Source organism: Sorex fumeus, unplaced genomic scaffold, assembly GCF_029834395.1.
Source record: "Sorex fumeus unplaced genomic scaffold, SorFum_2.1 ptg000045l, whole genome shotgun sequence".
Taxonomy (NCBI): domain Eukaryota; kingdom Metazoa; phylum Chordata; class Mammalia; order Eulipotyphla; family Soricidae; genus Sorex; species Sorex fumeus.
In genome coordinates this window covers 112,133-128,176 of record NW_026606102.1, presented here as the reverse complement: position 1 = coordinate 128,176, position 16,044 = coordinate 112,133, and the positions used below count along the sequence as shown (strand labels likewise).

General features: G+C 41.9%; 1 protein-coding gene across 4 annotated transcripts; it reads right to left on the bottom strand.

Moving 5' to 3' along the window:
* Positions 1-3,018: 3,018 nt before the first annotated feature.
* Positions 3,019-15,763, bottom strand: SERBP1 (SERPINE1 mRNA binding protein 1). 4 transcript variants are annotated; one of them, XM_056122235.1, is made up of 8 exons: positions 15,340-15,763; positions 11,804-11,954; positions 11,109-11,249; positions 10,909-10,998; positions 10,070-10,189; positions 6,774-6,951; positions 4,343-4,516; positions 3,019-3,494 (listed from the first exon to the last, which is right to left on the bottom strand). In XM_056122235.1, the coding sequence occupies exons 1-8, from the start codon at positions 15,650-15,652 to the stop codon at positions 3,438-3,440; spliced, it is 1,224 nt and encodes a 407-aa protein (XP_055978210.1). In that variant the 5' UTR covers positions 15,653-15,763; the 3' UTR covers positions 3,019-3,437. The 4 variants fall into 4 exon arrangements, with proteins under 4 accessions (XP_055978210.1, XP_055978211.1, XP_055978213.1 ...); XM_056122236.1 differs by having other exon boundaries at positions 10,909-10,980; XM_056122238.1 differs by having other exon boundaries at positions 10,070-10,144; positions 10,909-10,980.
* Positions 15,764-16,044: the final 281 nt, after the last annotated feature.

Sequence of the window (16,044 nt, the reverse complement as noted above, 5' to 3'; positions counted from 1 at the left end):
AATATACTACTCCTCATAGTTAAGTCTTTTTACTCTATGACTTAATGATTTCGTCTCAGTCTGAGACATTTCAAGCACTTCTAAGTACAGGGAGCCTCAAAGTTGACAGACCATGTATAAGGCTACACAAAAACGGAAACCAAATTTCTGAAAGCTGACAACTTTTCTGCCTTATTATAGTCTGCAAAGCAAATTAGAACAAGTTCTTTCCAAGTTAACTTCTAGATAAGATTTACTGAAAATTTACAAGTCAACTTCAACTGAGTTACAAATACTTTAGTTTTCTATGCATCGCTTTCTTTAGAAAGTAGAATTCCATGAACCTAAGCCCCACAATCTATTAGATGTTAAACAGTAACTCAGTTCAGCAATGGTATAGTCATCAAAATACCTAATATAGGATCTTACCTTGAAATCAAAATCAGGTGCTAGCAGCTTATTTCCCCACAAATTAAAACTAACAAAATTTTGATTACCTCCAAGTAAGACCTCGAGCCATTCAAGTCGTGTTTTAAAAACCCAACATACATTATTTGGACTATTCATGAAATTTCCTAGTAGTATAGGATTGCTTTCCCCCAATTCAGGGCAACCATAATTAGAAAAGTAATCAGAAGTACTTAATATTCTCCCATCCAGATTCACACCAGAAAAACACCCAAATACATCTGACCCTGAAGATGGGTCCTGCTTACACTTTTAAACTAAAACCAAGTAAGATATAATATAGTACTAACACATTTTAAAATGTTTAACTACACACAGGCACCGGAAGTCATTTACCTTTGAAAGTTAAATATATTCTAATGCAAGTTGAAAATAGCTTAATAAAATCTATCAGCTCTGGCATTACCCTTGAAAACTGTGATAACAGAAGTTAGCTTAGAGATGTAGCTCAATGCATGTTTTGCATGGGTTTATTCTCTGGTACCACAAAGCTCTTCAAATATTCAGTCACTTATTGTATATTCATTTAAGCAATTTTTGAGGATCACAACCTAGTTTGGTCAAAGAAAAAAATATGTGCCGAAGGGAAAAGCATTCCACAGTTTGCTTTCACATTCAAACAATGATCTGCCCCCCCCCCCTCCATGCCAACTGTCATGTCAGGCCTTAAAATTCTTTCTGTACGTCGTCATCTAATTATAATCATCAAATATTCCTCCTAAATGTGAGTAAAGCTTAGTTTAATAAGTAACCCACACAAACACAATCTATGTAGTTTAAGGAGAAAGAGTGAAATGTGAGCATTATTATATCTGGGCACACACACAGGTTAGAAACGCATGACGGTAAATGGGCTCCTATTTGTTTTTATGACTTTTAAGAAGTGAGCATGAAAATAAAGTCTTTATTTTCAGTTATTACCCACCAATAAGAGAAAGTTAGGTTCACAGTTTTAGCTCTTGACACAAAAGTGAACTAGGAGGCAAATTCACATCCATCAGATACAACTAATGGACCAACTTTTTAAACTTGAGGCTATCTTGAAAGCTTGCAACATACCAGATATTGCTATGTATTCTCTAATGACAAGAGGCCAGCAATGGCCGGCTGCAGAACTTTGAAGCACTTTTAGAAGCAGGTGTTTTCTCTATGTTGCTAGAAACCAAGATGTTTATAAACATGGTATGTGTTCAGAAACAAGTAAAGATACTTCAAAGTCTCAACACACTTATGGGAGCGTGTATGTTGCAATCTCAAGAGGGTCACTAGTCCATTCACAAGGACTAGACTAATACTTGCCTCTGGGTAGTAGGTATGTAAATATAAAACTATACCGGACATTAGCACCAGTGCAGAACACACTCAGCATCATAAGATCCAAAACACCAGCACAAAAGCTTATCCATCATTAAAAACCAATTTCCTCCTTAACGTCAAACTAGTAGTTAACTAGATAAAATCCAAATGAATAGATCTTGTAGTATACAATTTCTCTCTTTAAAGTATATGGGAGAACTAACCAGCTAAATAAACATTTTATGATTAAAAGATCTTCAATATTTTTAAGACTGGACATTGCTATAGGTAGAAATTGCATGAAAAAAGGATCTCCAATATTAAATAAAATTTCCTTTCCTATTTTATCAATACATGTTTCCAAAACTTAAAAAAAAAATCTAGAAAATCTAGTCAATCATTCCCTCCATGTTTGTTCTAGTGGTGATACTCCCATCACAGGAATCCATTATTAACCTAATTTTCTAACGAAGAGGGAAAACATAGTGATTACCACCCGGGGAAGTCACCTACCAACTTCAGATCCAACTTAATAGCAATGTAGGAAATTCAGAAACAGTAAGATTTTTGGCTTATATTTCATGGATGGTGCTGTTGCTCTAACCTTATAAAGTAAAGCTGTCTGCTTTCCAAATCCCCAAAACTAAAATACACCCCATTATCACCATATTAACCAGTGCCCTTTGGTTTCTTTAGAACAAGGAAGGGTAAAGGGTTGTTGGTCATGGATGCACATTTTTGATTTAGGACCTTTCACACACACAAATCATACGGAGTGGCCAGACACTTTACAGTTTACACATTAGCCAGATCAATGTGTGGCACCTACCCTGTCAGAGGGGGAAAACCCAACACCAGGAAAACTAAATCACCTCACAGGATGTTATCTACAAACAGTAAGTAGCTTAAACAACTTTCACCAGTAAGATATCAGTTTGGTGTTTAAAATGGTAAAATCACTTACAGTATATATATATAGTTGAAATTGTGGGTCAATTATAATTTGAGCCTAATGAACCATGCAGGAAGAGCAAGGATTAATAAACCAATGTGCTTTGAATTTGTTCAAGTACTAATAATTTCTGTATATAAAGATTTAGCATATATAACAGCTATCATGAGAAGTGAAAAAGATTTTCCCCAGAAATGAAAATATTAAAACTAAGTTAAAATACAGTTAGTATTTCACACAGCATAAAATTTGACAAATCAAAGTTTACATGTCCCATTGACCATGTGTGAAAATGCAAAGCAGGTATTAAAACTGATACTATGTCCAATATTTAAAACCAGTTTGTAATTGGGAGAACACCTAAATCCTTAATTAAAAAACACAAATGAAGTGAAAGCTTTAAACTGGTACACACTGTTCACACCTATATTTCAAGTTTGGAAATGCATATTTGCAAGCAGCAATACAAAAGTATTCATGAAGAATGCATAATCTCTGAAAATTATGAAAACATCCCTGCTACCAATACATTTCTAAATACAAAACTGACTACCATATTGTTACTTCTGTGTAGCGAGAGAAGTTCATTTTCAAAACAGATAAAATTCAGTCTTTAGGTGTGAATGGTATGAATGACAGTCTTTTTTTTTTAAATTTCTTAGTCGTTTGGGATCCTTAAGCATGCAAAACCTCGGACAGGAGGGTCCACAAAGGAACCAGGGTTGTCTTTATGGCAATCCAGTTAAGCCAGAGCTGGGAATGCCTCTGGGTCATCTACATCAGGAGCAGAAGTATTTGACTGCAAAAGAAACAAACCACAATTAACAATTGTCAATACTGTGAACTTGTGTCCACATTTAGACACAGAACCTCCCCAAAATTTTAACTGAAATCTAAGTCGGGGGTGGGGGCACTGCAGAACAATAGTATAGCAGTAGGGGACTTGCTTCGAACCAAGGTTTGGAAAAGGAGATTTTGCAGAGACTAGGGCACTGGCTTTGTATGTAGACGACCTGGCATCATGATTCCCATTGCAAAGAGTGAGACCTGAGCAAGCCCTGAGGATGGCTGGGTAAGGCCCCCAAACAAAACCAGTGCAAGAACTGTAAAAAGTAAAGGCGAAGGAAGCAGAAGGCAAAGTCCAAGAGCTAACTTTGTTCCCTATGAATTTCTATAAAATAGGGCTTATGGGGCTGGAGTGATAGCACAGCGGGTAGGGCTTTGCCTTGCACGCGGCCGACCCAGGTTCGATTCCCAGCATCCCATATGGTCCCCAAGCACTGCCAGGAGTAATTCCTGAGTGAAGAGCCAGGAGTAACCCCTGTGCGTATCCAGGTGTGACCCAAAAAGCAAAAAAAAAAATAAAAATAAAATAAAATAGGGCTTTATGAATGTACTAACAAAAATACATGACATAGTACATAAAATGTCTAGCACCTAGTAAGTATCCAATATAAAGCTGGGAATTTAACTCCACTAGCATTACTATTCAAAGTCCTTTTAAACCTGTCTGTCGAATAATCTGCAGTATTTTTTTGAAAGTCACCTTCAACCTTTTTATTTATGCGCCCAAAAGAGTGACCTGAGTGATTTATCTGAGAAATTTCAAGTAAAAGGATTATTGAAAAAAAAAAATCTTAAAATTACCTTGTCAGTTCTGCTACCACGATTTGGACGCCCACCACGACCACGGCCTCCTCTTCCTCCCCTGCCACCACGTCCTGGGCGGCCAAGGTCTCCAAAATTGATCTCCAGCTGAGATGTTATATCATTTGCTGGCTTCCGGAAATGATGGTCCATAACCGAATCTTCAGCATGAGCCTAAAAATTTAAAGAAGGGTCCTGAGTGATTTAGAAAACCAAGAGCAAATCTCTAAATAACGAGCCTTTCTCCTACAAAGACCATAAAACTCAATGTGTCGTGTGAAGAAATTACAGGTCAAAGATTTGGGATCACCTATAGCCATCTTATAGAAGACTTCCTTTTAATTTTATCTTTTCAAATTCTCTTAATTTTAAGTTGCTGGTGATAGTAGCAGTTCCCAGAGGCATGCAAGCAATTCTAATAATGGCTGGTCCCATCTCAAATCAAGAGACTCGTAACTGTTAGCAGCTGGAGGTTAGCTAAGTACATTTTAAATATTCCCTTGAGACGTTTTCAATATGAACCTCTTAAAAGACTTCTGGACAGGTAGCACATAAATTTGCCTAAAACTGATATCAAATCTAAGTTACAAAGAGTTCTGTTCTATATTCTTCGAACTATTATTTGGACAAAGACATGTCTGACTAGCTTCTTAAAACACCATTCTGTTCATATACGATTACTACGCTCTTACACCTGTGAGAGCTACAGATTCAAGTCAAATAATCAAAATGCTACACATGACATCAACAAATTTGAAGGGGGGAAAAAAAACCCAAACCAGAACTAAATCCCCTAAAATACAAATCCAAAAACCCACAACAAAGTCACTATCTGACCTTTAAATATTTGCTATTACAAAGGAATGGTATCAATCCCTTAAAATGAAACTTTCAATGTTCAGAGCAAACTACCAACCTTAGGTTAGGATAAAACAAATTTGCAAAAGGCTTTATTCAGAGCAGTAAATGTCAACCTTTATTCAGTTTTCCAGTCCTAGTATATATCTCAGTTCCCCCATTTTCCTATTTGTTGTGAAGATGAGTGTCTGTAAAACTCAAAGAGCACTTGGGGGGCTGAGGGTATGCCAAGTGATAAAGAGCACACGCCTTATTGGTTACAAGGCCCTCCCGTTGATCGTCGATTTGCTCGAGCGGGCCCAGTAACGTCTCCATTGGAGACTTTGTTGTTACTGTGTTTGGCATATCGAATACTCTCGGTAGCTTGCCGGAATGTGGGTTAATCCCCAGCATCACAAACCCCACATCCAACCCGCCCCCGAGACTGCCCCAGCCTACCTACACCGAGGTTAGCCTGCGACCACATTTTTACTCTTTAAAAAGTGAAAGTACATTAAAGTGTTGTACAAGTAAACCGTAAGACCTATGTATACACATTCAAATGATATGGTCATATTTAAATAAACATCCACATCCCCCAAACACGTACAACGTAAGGGACAAAACCTAAAAAGCTTTCAATCCTATATGCAGTTTACCTCTTACAATCTTTTTAAAAATTATAACAAAAACCAACACCTTAGAAACAGTCATTATTAAAGAGCTCAATATAAAATAGTCTGTCCGTGAAATATCTGAAGATATTCCAGGCTATTAATAGGAATGCCTCATCTAAAATTGCAACTGGTATTCTGCTTGTCGTTCTGGAGAAAAACGTGTTCCAAGTTCTGTATGTAAATCTCCTCCATAATAACCGAACCTGTTCTTGTTCACAAGAACATAATCTCCCTGTTGCATGCAGATACAACTTGGACCAGGGCGTGGGGATAACTCAGGAAAGCCTCAGCATTGACCAGCAGGTATCATTCAGCTGGCAGGCGCCCGTAGGCACTCCTCCCAAAACAACCAGCGATGGAAATCTACTTACAGTAACCCTAAAAGGAGTCAAGATCAGTACATTCCTCGAAGAATCTCCCCAAGACTAAAATAGAATCCACTAAATCAAAAGCAAAATCTCTTTCTCGAGTTAAGTTTGTTTCCTAAGTGAAGCTCCTAACTAATTCTCTGGTATTCTATAAGAATTCATACTTCAGCCAAGTAGGCTAACTACATTTACTCAAGAATTCGGATTGTGTATGGTACAGGTAATTTCAAAAAATGTTACTAAATGAGGGCATACACTTCTATAAATCTTAGGTAAAATGACACGAAAACAATTCTTTAATCTGAATTCATTAGATCTCTAGCAAGGGAAAATTATGAAAACTACTGTCAGCTTTGAAAAGATCCATCAAATTTCTAAAATTTTTAACTATAGTATACAAATTGAGCATCATATTTATAAGGAAAAATAACCAAAACTAGATTATAGCAATCAAGTGAAAGCACTTTTAAAAAGAGCAATCCATGCAAAATTAACAAAAATTACCAATATAACTCAAGATAAATTGAAGCCCAAAAAACATTGCTTTACCTCTTCACTCTTTGACTTATGAAGAACAAATCCCTTCTTCCACTGCCCATCAGCACCTTCATTTGGTTTTCGAATATTAAATTCTACTTTTGCACGGTCCTTATTCTGAATTGCCTTCCATTCATCCAAAGTCATCTCTTTTGGACCCTCTTCCTTTACTTCTTCAACTTCGTTCTCCCTACAAAAAAAATTTAAGTTTTAAACTTGAAGGAGGCTGGAAACACAATCTGACTTCTGACAATACAATTAATTTCGGGTGACAGGTCAACTTTCAGAGATTATTTAAAGGACAAGAGAATTCACTTTATAACCCAACAGGTAAGAGTAATTAATTCATTCAATGCTCATTCACTTAGTCTAAGAATGAGTAACTGACAGGTGGGAATCCTTTAGGAGACCCCTACTGTCATGTGGGACTTCTGCACATTCCCTCCCCTTTCCTCAAAGTGTATTCTGAATTTGGCAAATAAATGACAAAGATACAACCAACTCTTTAAAAAATCACAAGCAGAAAAACCTTTAAGTGGCCTATCAAGGCGTTCCCCACCCCCACCAGTTTCTTGGGGTTAGGTAGAAAATGCAAATGGGAAAGTCTGCGGAGCACATTCAAAGACAAGTCAAATCCTAGCACTGCAGCCTGGTACGGCCCTGGTGGCACCTCCCCACTCCCCCAACACACACCAGGTGTGCAGTCAGACCCTGCACCCACAGAACTTAAACGGTTCCTTCTAATCTTTGCTTCAGAAATTAACACAGGCAAAATAAATTTAAAACTCAAATCTCTATAAATCCAACCTGTACAGCCTTATTTCTTATTAATGGAATACTATAAGCACACTGGTTCTCAATTCCTGAGCTATTATAGTAATGTACAGTACTCCATTTCTTTTTGAAAAGGAGACTAAAGTACAGGCCTATTTTAGTCTAATCTTAATTTCTAATTGTCACTAAACAAGTTGTTTGCTATTTTGGGAACCCTGCTTCTTTCCAAAGATAGCAGGTGATTTTAGACCCAGAGCTCAAGTATTCCTCCACTTTCACTCTACTCTTCACTAACAAAAATCTTAATACTTCTCACAGCAAGTTTACAGTAAATGGGCAAGATTTTGACTATCCACTTCAAATACGTATATTCAAGTAATAAAACTAAGGATCAAAAAGGATTACCACTTACCCCTAAGTTATGACACGGCTAAGGATAAAACACACCATGCCTTTATCACGAAAACACGAAACCTACCTTCAAAGGGTGTTGTAAAGGACAAATCAGACAGAGAAGTTCTGGCAACTATATGCAAGGGAGTTCAAGTTAGCAAAAGTGGCATTTCCTACACTTCCATAACAAGACATAACCTTATGAGTTCGGATTTCACACTCCCCACCCCACTCTGGAGGAAGAGTACAATTCCTCTAATGCCCACTGTCAAGATTTTTAGAATATTTCAAATTTACACAGCACTTTCTTCCAATACCCCATCAGCCAAACAGGACCCTGGAGGTCTAGTCTTGGCAGAGCATTCTAAGGGCAACTTAAAAATGGACCTTAATGAAAATAACACTTTTGATGAACACTGTGCAGTAATTAACGTTACACGAGATTCTGTAACTCACGCCTCAATTTGTTTACCAACAGTTCCCTTTAAATTAATCAGTATTACCCTAAGTTCACATCACAGTACCATGTATTTCTGTAACCGCCAGTAGTAAATCAAGGAATCCTTATTCAAATGAACCCACGAGCAATTCTTAGAACAACATTCCATTTTTGCTTTGATTATGTACTGTTTAAGAATTACTGACCTAGGGGCCAGGACTGTGTTCAGTGAGACAGCACATGCCTTGCATGTGAAGAACCCGAGTTTGATGCCCGGCAAGGAAGAGAAGAAGAAGAAAAAAAACAATTACTGACCTACGGGTCAGGGAAACATGCCTTGCACATGCAAGCAACAAAATTTAATGCTCTGCACCCTGGGTACTGCCCTAGTGGGCCAGCACTCCATCTGATCTGGCTGGCGAGTACTACCGTAAAAGCCCCAGACGCCCAGAAGTGCTCCAAGCAACTCCCTAAGTAGTGTTAGAGAGTTAGAACTTGAAATCCGTAACTACATTTCAGCACTCAAAATGACTGGTGTGTATTATCTGCTTGGGCAGACAGATGGATGCACTAGTTATTTCAAATTTAAATCTTAAAAACCTCACCAGCTATGAGTTAGTGAAAACATTAGAACTCACCATTCTGCCTTAAAATTCAGAAATTAAAGGAACTAAAGAAGATAAATTTATACTTGCTCTTCTTTTACATTCTACCCTGTCAATGTTACTCAAATTCTATGTATATAGGGGAAGCCTAAAAGATAATTTAAAGTCACATCCTCCCATTTAAAAAATGTCTCAATAAAATGTGTAACGACTATAGAACTGAGTTATAAATATTCCAAGTTCTCAATTCAACATTTCATATATATTTTTTTTCTTTTTGGGTCACACCTGGCGACGCACAGGGGTTACTCCTGGCTCTGCACTGCGGTGGTCAGGGGACCATATGGGATGCTGGGAATCGAACCCAGTTCGGCTGCATGCAAGGCAAACGCCCTATCTGCTGTGCAGCCCCCATATAATTTTTATCTCTCCAGCCCCCATATAATTTTTAAAACCAAACTTTTATCTACTTTCTACTCCAACTTTCATCTATATTTATGCCTGTTCAGTGTCCCTGGGCTTATGTACAAATCAGTCACTTGTCAAAATTTCTCTACCAAGCAAGGTTATAGAACATCTTACCTCATCTCTACACACAGGTAAAAATATGCAATTTTGGGGCCAGGGATATAGTTCGGCAGCAGAATTACCACCTGCATATTTCACATGAAGCCCAGGGCTTGATCCTCAGCAAGGCAGTTGGGGGAGTATGTTGTGTGTTTATGGCAAATACTAAGTTTTACTGACATCTCTCCGTCTTTTAAAAAGTCAAACTTCAAATAGAAAAGGCCATTTACAGTTTTAAAACCACCAAAGCCTATATACACGTATAGTCGTCCTCTTAATAGATTCTTTTGAGAAAAACTAAAATTTCCGTATGTTAAAAATCCCCAAAACCATAGTTCTATAATAAGTGCCTCCCGAGCTAGAGAGTTTCTTTTCCATTTCCTTGTATTTTTCAGTAAACCCTTCTATTTAAAAAAAAAAATTTTTTTAAGCCATTGAAAGCAGCATTTAACCTACAGGTTATTTTGTTTTCAAAGAAACCCAAACTGATTTCATTGCAAGAGCATTACCTTTGGCATAAAACCACTTACTTATTTTCAGTGTCTGCCATTGGATGTTCTTCACCTTCAGGTGTTTCCTCAGTCACATTTGATTGATCCAAGTCACTGCAATTATAAGATATTTGTTTCTGAATGTATTTTGGGGACTCTCTAAGGAAAGAAGAAAAAGAAAGGCATCTAGGTCCATTTACATGTAGCTGAAGAGTTCTTTATACAAAGATATTTCAAAGCTTCCACATTCTCTTCATTTCCCACTAAATGTATTCCCCAATAGGCCTCCAGGAAAGTGTTTTTAAATGTAAACTCATTAAGTTATATAGTTCCTGAATTTTCTATAAAAACCTAGCCAAGGTGATGGAGGCTAGTACAGCGGGTAAGGCGCTTGCCTCGCACTCAGCTAAGCAGGGTTTACTTCCCCGCATCCCATGTGGTCCACCAAGCACCACCAGGAGTGACTCCTGAGTGCAGAGCCATTAATAACCCCTGAGCATCACTGAGTGCATCCCCCAAACAAAAAAGCTAGACAGGAGTCAGTTACAACACACATCATCACCAGCTCATCACATTTTCATTAGGACCAAAAAGGTCAATGGCTAGAACAGAAATTAAAAAGATAAATACAAAAATCAAAATACTCAAAGACTTTAATACAGGGTGGAGTTCAAGGGAGCTAAATATTCATATTAAAGAAAAAAAAGGTTATTTCACATTATAACCTAAACAAGCACCCAAAAATCATTCTTAGAACTGAAGCTCTTATGTGAGAGCATCCATTCTGTGCCAGAACAAATTTAATAAAGATCTAAGTGAACATTCAGTAAAGTATAAGATCAATCTTATTAAAATTATTAAAAAATCAGAATACCAACGTTAATTCATCTTTGACAGTCCCCCAGTTGTGAGATCCGCTACCACCACGCTTGTCCTCATGTTTCAGGCCACTGTAATGTGAGAAAGAACTAACAAAACTGAGTTAACATAATACTCTTTAGCTCTAGAAATTCAAATTTTGTTGTACTATAGAAATATAATAAAATATAAGTAAGTAATAAAAACCAGTAAGACTTACGATCTATCACTTCCACTATGCCTATCGAATTCACGCTTGCCACGAGAATCAAATCCATCTCCTCGTCCCATTCCACGTCCACGGCCTCCTCGACCTCTTCCAAGACCACCACGGCCTCGGATGGGCCGGTCAATAATCGGTCTACAATAGAAAACATTTACTTTCAAGATTTTCAGAAAGAGATAAAGAAAATGCAAAGGCTCAAAAACAGAGGAATATATTTACTGGTTTGTAACAACTTTGTAACATTATTTTAGGAACAATCAAGTTTCCTTCTAAATCCAAATCATAAGTCAGAAGCTTCCCCAGAAATCATTCTGGCATTCTCTGAAGCTTTACTTTTGATTGTTAAGAAGCGCATACCTTTTCACTGTTATTCAGTGCACATTATCTAATTGTTCCTTGCCAATATATTAAAATTAAATATACCTATCAACCCGCATGCAGTGAGTAATGTTTTACTACAATTATCCAAATGGCTTTACTAATATTAATTCAACATCTGAAGATAGCAAGAACAAAATATTAGCCTTCTCTTCAAAACCACAATGTTTCCTGTTTTAACATCAATAACTTAGCAAAAAATTTGAAGCGTTAACAACATATATTCAGACATTTCTCTGAAAAGCTGATCTCCAGCTTTGGGTTGTGTCTGTAACAATGAAAATATGTGTAGATATTTTTAAAACTCTTGCCTATCAACTGAAAATTCTCCGCCTTCACCCTTCTCTTCAAGTGGTTTTTCAAATCGTCGTTCACGAGGTGGTCGCCTTTCTGGTCTCCTATCAATTATTTTTCCGTCACCCTGAAGTTGTTGATCAGGTCTTCTTCCAACACGTCTTATTCCTAAAAAAGATAAGTAACCTAAATAAGCAAATTATTTCCGCAGTATGAAAATTTTAGGCCCAGACTGTTCAACAGAAATAATTGCATGTTTCACTTTTCAATCCACTTTAAGGAGCACTCCTACCGAAAAAGTCAGACACTAGGCATCTCCAAAATCCAACATGGTTTATTTAACTGACTTGGAATTAATCTGGGCAGTAATTTTAGTCATCCCCTTTTACTCTCCCAGGTACCCATCTCAATTTTTATAAACCTAGGCAAATTTATGTCTTAGCTTTCAAGGTGCTAAAAATGCTAAGACCCATAGCCATCCATAAATCAAGAAAATGAATACACCTACCAAATAAAAACCTTCAAAATAGTAAAGGCCACAATATTTTGAGTTATTCTGGAAGGGATAGAAAACACAGAACCTACTAATTTCGTGCAACTACAAAACTGAAAGGGAAATAAAAGGTACCTCTCTCCAGATTACCTTTCCCCATATTTTAAAACATCTATTTAACAATAACAACAACAAAAAAAGGTCTTTTCTGTACTGTATTTATAGTTATACATAGAGGCACAGACCACACCTAACTTAAAATTACTAGTATATCACCACGAGAAATAATCAGTATCTTAGTTGGCAGGTGCTTTCAAGTTTGCCCTATGTTTCCAAATAATTTTTGAAACCCCACTCTCAAAAGGACCCCTCCTCTGAAGCAGTATTGAATAAAAACTCGTGGTACGAAGAGATGCTGAAGCATTTACTGGGTACTTCCTTACTTTTTCCTGTTAAGCATCTTGAGCCTCACTAGAGCTACTACTAATTTGCATTATTGGTGTCCTTAAGGGCAAGAACAAACAGACTGAAGATGACTGTAAGCTTTGAGGTATGCTCTAATTGCCACACCAGAACATCTGACAATCCGAAAAAATGCTGAGAAATTGAGGAATTGTTTAATAACAAGATCTTAAGGTGATTCACTTCAATTCTAAGTGAAACATCAGGGCATAAGTTATTATTTGGCTGTTTACAAAACTGGCAGAATAAATCACAGATGTAAGCTCTTACTTACACTGAGACATTTTACATAAATATCGCCAGAAAAATAAATAAGTAAATAAATTTCATCAGAGGTAGAGTATACTGGGGTGGAGCTATGGAACCAGTCTTTACACTGATATCCAAGCCAAACACACCCAAATGAACAATGGCTTGCTTCCACGCCCAATATTCAATACCGGGCTTACAGACTCTTACTACATCAACTCACCCAATGGAAAGCAGCCTTTTTAATTTGTAAGTTTCTCAGGAAATGTCTCACAAACCAGAATGCCGGCTACTACATTAAACTTAAGAACATCTTTCATCTAGACTCAGCAGTATTGTAGCCAATCCTCAAAGTTCTTGGTGAGGGCAACAGGTAGGCCCAAAACCAGCTCACATCAAAGCCATTAATACAGTTTTGCGGTGCCAGGGCTACATCCCTGGTGCCACAGCCCCTGCCCATGTAAATGCATTTATATGTACCTACTACATATAAAAACGTATGATGAATATGAGTAACGTAGGAATATTTCTGGCTAAACACTCTGGCGATGCATCTAACCAAGGTGCCACCAATTCAGTCAGCACCGTGCCAGACCCATCTTTAGCCCATCGTTCCCACAAGAGGAAAGGATGTTTTCAGGTGTCTCATAACCACAGCGCCCCGGATCCCTGACAGGTAGCTTGACACTCAGCCTTCACGCAACACCCCCTATTTAAGTTGTGCGCAGTTTTAAAGGCCCTGAAATGCTGATCTGCGGAAAACTACGTTGGCTAACCTGTGTTGTGTTCCCCACCGTGCCCTTCCACTCCTGGTGCCAGAACTCGGTCCAGCTATACATCCCGGGAATTCTCTACCTTTGCAACTGAAAATACGAGTCTCCAGACAGGAACGTTGTTACCCACGATTATAATTGCTCAGGACCAAAATCACCCCGGGATTTGAAAACTATGCTCCGTGCTGTGAACATCCAAGATGGGCAAACAAGCACACCTACCTGGGCATTTACTGTTTCATGCTTCGCTCTCCGTGTTTCCCCCCTCCCCCGAGCCCCCAATCAGCTTATTAGATCCGCGCGGGCAAGCCTGCAAACTTGGCGCAGAACCCGAGTGCGCTGCGCAAGGCGGCGTGCGTTCGTTCGTTCCTTGCACGCCTCGGGATGCGCTCAAGCCGCCAGGAGGTAGCAGGGGGGCTGCCGTGCCGCGTGCTCCCCGTGTCTGATGGTCCCCATGTGCTCTTCCCCCCCCCCAACCCCGCCCGGCACACGCAGCCACCCGGGCGGAGCGCCCAGGAGTTAATAATTTTTGAGTAGTCGCGGCGGCCCCCACCCAGGTCGTCCGCCGCGCATCTCGCCCAGCTCCTCCTGCTGCACGCGCTGAGTTCAGAAACCCAAACGCCACCGCAACGCGATTTCGGTTCCCCCCAAAGCGGCCGCTGCGTGTCGGGGGTGAAAGTCAGTAAGTGGCCGCACGGGGCACCGGGAGCACGTGGCGGCGGTGGCGGCGGCGGGGGGTGGGGTGGGCTGCAACTTTCCACCTTGCAGGAGCGATTTCCGAGACCCGCCTCCCCACCTTCACCGTGGCTGCTTCCCCCAGACAGACAGACAGACAGACAGACACACGCACAAACGCGCGCGCGCGCACACGCACACGCGCACAAGAGCCGGCTGCAGGGCGCAGACAGCCGAGCCCGCCAAGCGCGGCCCGCGCGCTCCGAACGCACGTGCACACGCCCGGGGGCTGACAGCCTCGGCGTGCAACGCACCACGAGGCCCGGGCCCGGCCGCACCCCGAAGAAAAATGAAAAAAAAAAAAAAAAAAAGAAAAAACCCAAACCGAAACGCACACACCCGCTTTCCCGGCTGGGTCTCCAGAGGCCTCGCTGGCCGCGGCCCGTCCCCCCCAAGTTTCTCAAGTTTGGGGTGCCGGAGCACCCCGCGGGTGCCCGCGGCCGCCGAGCTCTCTCCACGAGCCGCCCGGCCCCGGGTTCCCCCCCCCCAACCCAGACCCCTTGCAAACAAACCGGGCGCCCCGCGCCGTCGCGGGACACGAGGGCAGGAGCGACCCGACACCGGCATCGTTCCCGTCGTGTCCCCCCAGCCTCCCCCCTCAAAAAAAAAAATCATCATCATCATCATCATCATCATGCTCAGCGCCAAGCCCCGGCGGCGGGTTCGGGCGGGAAGGCGGCGGCGGGCGCGCCCCAAGGTGCAAGCCCGGCCCGAGCCCGCGGCGGGAAGGGGGTGGCTCCCCGCTCCGGCGGCGGGGACGGCCGGGCCGCGGGGGGCGCCCGCAGCACACACAGGTGGGAGCCCGCGCGTCCCCGCTCCGCGCCCCCCAGCCCGGCTTCACCTTCTTTCTTGAGCGCCACGGGCGGTTGCGTCTCCTCTTTCTTGTCCACCACGCCGGCGCTGGGCGGCAGCGGGTTCTTGCGGTCCTTCTGCGACTCCTTCCGCAGCTGCTTGCCCGCCGCGTTGGAGTTGGTCTGCGCGGCGGCCTGAGCGGCGCTCTTGGACCCGGGGCCCCCAACGCCGCCCCCGCCGGCTTCTTTTTTCTTGTTCTCCGCCGCCTTCAACACCTCGAAGGGGTCCGATTCGTCGTCAAATAACTGGTCGAATCGATTGGTGACCACGCAGCCGAAGCCTTCCTGTAAGTGCCCAGGCATGATGGGGGCTCGGCGGCGCGTTCCTCCACGGATTGCAGCGGGCCGCGCCGAGCCAAGAGCGCCTGCTTCAGCTCTTCCCACAAGATGGCCGGGCCGAGAGAGGGGGGCCGGCTTCTCTTCCGGCGCCAGGCACACATCCGGGAGCGGCCGGCGCCGCGGGGTACCCTGGGGCTTGTAGGCGCGAGCGCGCTCGGCCGCGGGCCGGCGCGGCGCCCGGACTACGACTCCCACAATGCCCCGCGCCCCGGCTCTTCGCGCGCGCCGCCGGAGAGGCGGGACCGCCCCGCGGGGGAGCTGCGGCGTGCGAGCCCAAGGGCGGGGCGGCGCGCCGGGGAGGCTGGGGGGTGGGAGGCGGAGTCCTGCCACCTGCTCTCGCCACCCTTGGACTCTCT

What these genes read in the sequence shown, in the direction of transcription:
- SERBP1 (XM_056122235.1), bottom strand. Translation starts at nt 15,652, where the DNA reads ATGCCTGGGCACTTACAGGAAGGCTTCGGCTGCGTGGTCACCAATCGA. An exon ending in ATGGCAGACACTGAAAATAA is followed by an intron (nt 6,952 to 10,069) that starts GTAAGTGGTTTT and finishes TTTTTTTTGTAG; the next exon opens with GGAGAACGAAGTTGAAGAAG. An exon ending in GTGGTAGCAGAACTGACAAG is followed by an intron (nt 3,495 to 4,342) that starts GTAATTTTAAGA and finishes TTTCTTTTGCAG; the next exon opens with TCAAATACTTCTGCTCCTGA.